Below are 3262 nucleotides of genomic sequence, written 5' to 3' on the forward strand. Positions count from 1 at the left end.
AGTTGCAGGCCTTATCTATGAAAATTTTCTTTCGTCTTTATATAATAAAATATGGTGTCGTACAAACATTCAGCTATGTTTGAATAAGTGGCAAATTAATAAATTATGCATGCTTTAGCAATCCATTCTTACTTCATTAGATTTCTGTGTGCAGTGACACAAAACCTTTGTTTGGAGCACTAGAAGCTCATCCGAGCCACCTTTCTGCTTCAACTTTTCTTCCATTAAACATGCTTGAGGAAACAATTTTGTAGTCAGTGATTACCAACATACATTCTGCTGCTAGTTACCACTTTTCCAATACCCTGTATGAGCTACTCGGAAGCCAATTACAAAAATTTCTTTCTTCAGTAGGCAGTTTACAACTTCCCCCCATCAGAAAAAGTGTCAAAAGTTCTCCAATGCCTCTCATTGAGCCATCCAGATGACAATTCTCTCTATTTGATGTGTAAACAATTTACCCCTTCCTCTCCAAAAACAACCAAAATTTCTTCAAACACCTATACCTTGTTTCTCAATGCTTGTTAAGCGGCAGACCCACCTAGATGCTATCAAGATATTTTTATTTCTTGTGATTCTAATCTAACATCATCACAATCTTATCAAACTCAGACATTTGGGTAATAACCAATACCAAGAGTTTGTCCGAAAGAGTAGTTATACTGTAATAATTTTTTATTAATATATTATTCCCTAATACTCCCATTAGCTTTTTTCTAACTTAATTAATTGCATAAACTCTTAACAATATACTACTTACTATTAGTATTTGTTACCTGACTTTATATAAGATTCGTCGGATAAGCAATTGGTAGAAGGCTCTCCACTACTCGTTATTCTGCAATATCAATCAACTTTCTCAAATATATGCAAGATTATTTTGATAACTCAGCAGCAACGTTCTTGCTTAATTTCCATTTTATTTTACCATAAGAGATAATTTGAAGACATTGAGACTTGTCATCTGTGAGGCAAGTTTGTTTTCATCAATTCCTTTCCAGTGCAACAACTGGGATATGAAAGAGAGTTTTCTTCAATTTACCTTGAGCCCCAGCAGACAAGTGCGCATGTGACTAAGACCAAAAATAGCTAACAAACACAGAGAAGGATATACAATAACATTATGGAAGAACATATACAATAACATTTGTAGTCCATCAATAGGAACATCAGACTCCCAAGTTGAGTATCTCTCATTACTTGATGAACCTTAAAATAGGGTCAAATGGCAGTGCCTCACCCATTCTGGACACAGGTTACCTTCTACTTTTCAGTTGAGCAAGGAAAAAGAAATTATTACTGTCCAAAGAAATCTCCCTCCTTATTTGACATTAATTATCTTCTCATGTGTGGTAGTTAAACACATAAATTGCCTTCAAATGGACGCAAGATGAAAAATCATTACTTTAGATTGATAACATGCAAAAGGGATAAATGCACCAAGTCAACTAAAGAACAGGATTCACATAATGAACTTACATGGACCAAGAGCCTCTCACACTCAAAGGTGAAGAGTTCTACAAATTAAAGGCAAGTTGAAACACAGTTAATATTTAATAGGGAATGCCTCCTGCAGGTAGATCCCAATTATCTTCTTCATCATCTTCCTTCTTGTTTTTCGAGACTTCCTGGCTGTTTGGTGGTGGAGTTCTTGAAAAAGGGCGCCTGCTATAGAATGAGACAGATGAGCAGTGAATAATCATTATCAAGGGAGAGATTTAACAGAAGAAACACTTCATGGCTTGCTTGTAGGTGAGGTGTTTAATCACAGGTTAGTATATTCTATTCTGTAGGATCTAAAAAAACAAAACCACAATAATATGCACTACAATCACAAAAATCATCCCACACCAACTAAGATAGCCAAAGATAAAAAGCTTTAAACATGGACACCCTAAAATCAAAGCACAATCGATGAAGCCTTTTTGCACTTTGACATGAGAGATGTGAATTTGAAACAAAAAGCTCAAAATATTAATTATGTATTTCAAAAGAAACCACGCATATATCTACTGCTCTTCCTTATGAAAAGAAAAAAGATTTCTAATGAAAATTGAACTGCCTCATTGTATTATAAATAAATATGCAAACCTATCACACTAATAGAGTCATGGAAAAATGTTTCACACTATCACACATATAATCTAGGAAGCACAGACACGGACACGGGTATGTGTACGACACAGCGACATAAACAACTTCTGAAATAATTATAACATGAAACAGAAGATACGACACCGGTATAACACGTGTACGACATGGGGACAACACCCTAAATGAAGTGTCCTTGCTTCCTATCATATAATGGTGAAATTTGGGAACTGGTGGCATTCCACAAGACCCCCAAAAAACTTATCCCCAAACTGTCAATACTACAAATGTCTCCAAGGCCCCATAAATGAAGAACTCTCACTGTTACTCTATGTGTAAGACACAATTGTTTTAATCCTAATGTCAACCAGACAACCAAACATCAACATTGGTTGAGTATTATTTACAGATAGCTGCACAAGGAGACAGAACTCCAAATCCCACATATAAACACCAACTACCAAAGAATTAGCAAAAAACTACCAAACTAAGGACACCAACTAAATTGAACCCAAAAAAGACCAAAACTTTATCAACCTTTAACATCATCAGCAACCACAAATACAGAAAATACTAAGAAATAAGCTAAGTCAAACAGTAACATGTGATTGTTTCAATTAAGACTAATTAGCCCAAGTATAAAAGAAAAATTCTACTCTTTTCCATTTCCTCAGGAAAAAAAAAAGGCCATACCTTCTTTTATTTCGCTTAGCAGCGTCACGTGTCCTGCGCTTCTTCTCGTCCTGTTTGTTCTCGAAGAACCTTCTGCGCTTACACTCTTGAATAACACCAGCCCTCATCACCTCTCTTCTGAACCGACCCAGAAGCCTCTCCTCGGGCTCATTGTCATCTACTATCACTTGCACATTGTATGCTGAGCTGAAGTAGAGAGTGTTGGAATAGGCCAGAGAAGGACATATCACAGAGGACAACGAAGAAGGTAAAGAAGATGAAGTGTGTGGGTCCTCCTGAGCCACAAGTGAGACCAACCCATCTCTGGGTTTGTGGGTCTGAAAAGGAGTGAGCTGGGGTGGTGGGGTTTTTGGTGGTTTTGAGGGTAAGAGAAAGGAGAGGAAGTTGAAGAGAGAAGAGGATGAGGTAGCCATGGATGACGATGAAGAAGAATTCAAGAAGAGCGATTATTTGAGTCTTTTTTTTTTTTTTTCGTTTG

The 3262-nt window shown here is 36.7% G+C and overlaps 1 protein-coding gene across 2 annotated transcripts; it reads right to left on the bottom strand.

Annotated features, from left to right (window-relative positions):
• Positions 1 to 1391: 1391 nt before the first annotated feature.
• Positions 1392 to 3262, bottom strand: LOC111991941 (small ribosomal subunit protein bS21c). 2 transcript variants are annotated; one of them, XM_024023749.2, is made up of 2 exons: positions 2785 to 3262; positions 1392 to 1665 (listed from the first exon to the last, which is right to left on the bottom strand). In XM_024023749.2, exons 1-2 carry the CDS (start codon positions 3195 to 3197, stop codon positions 1554 to 1556), a joined length of 525 nt encoding a protein of 174 aa, XP_023879517.1. In that variant the 5' UTR covers positions 3198 to 3262; the 3' UTR covers positions 1392 to 1553. The 2 variants fall into 2 exon arrangements, 1 of the variants encoding a protein (XP_023879517.1); XR_010631668.1 differs by having other exon boundaries at positions 1626 to 1668; positions 2785 to 2901.

Source organism: Quercus suber, unplaced genomic scaffold, assembly GCF_002906115.3.
Source record: "Quercus suber isolate HL8 unplaced genomic scaffold, Cork oak 2.0 scaffold_234, whole genome shotgun sequence".
Taxonomy (NCBI): Eukaryota; Viridiplantae; Streptophyta; class Magnoliopsida; order Fagales; family Fagaceae; genus Quercus; species Quercus suber.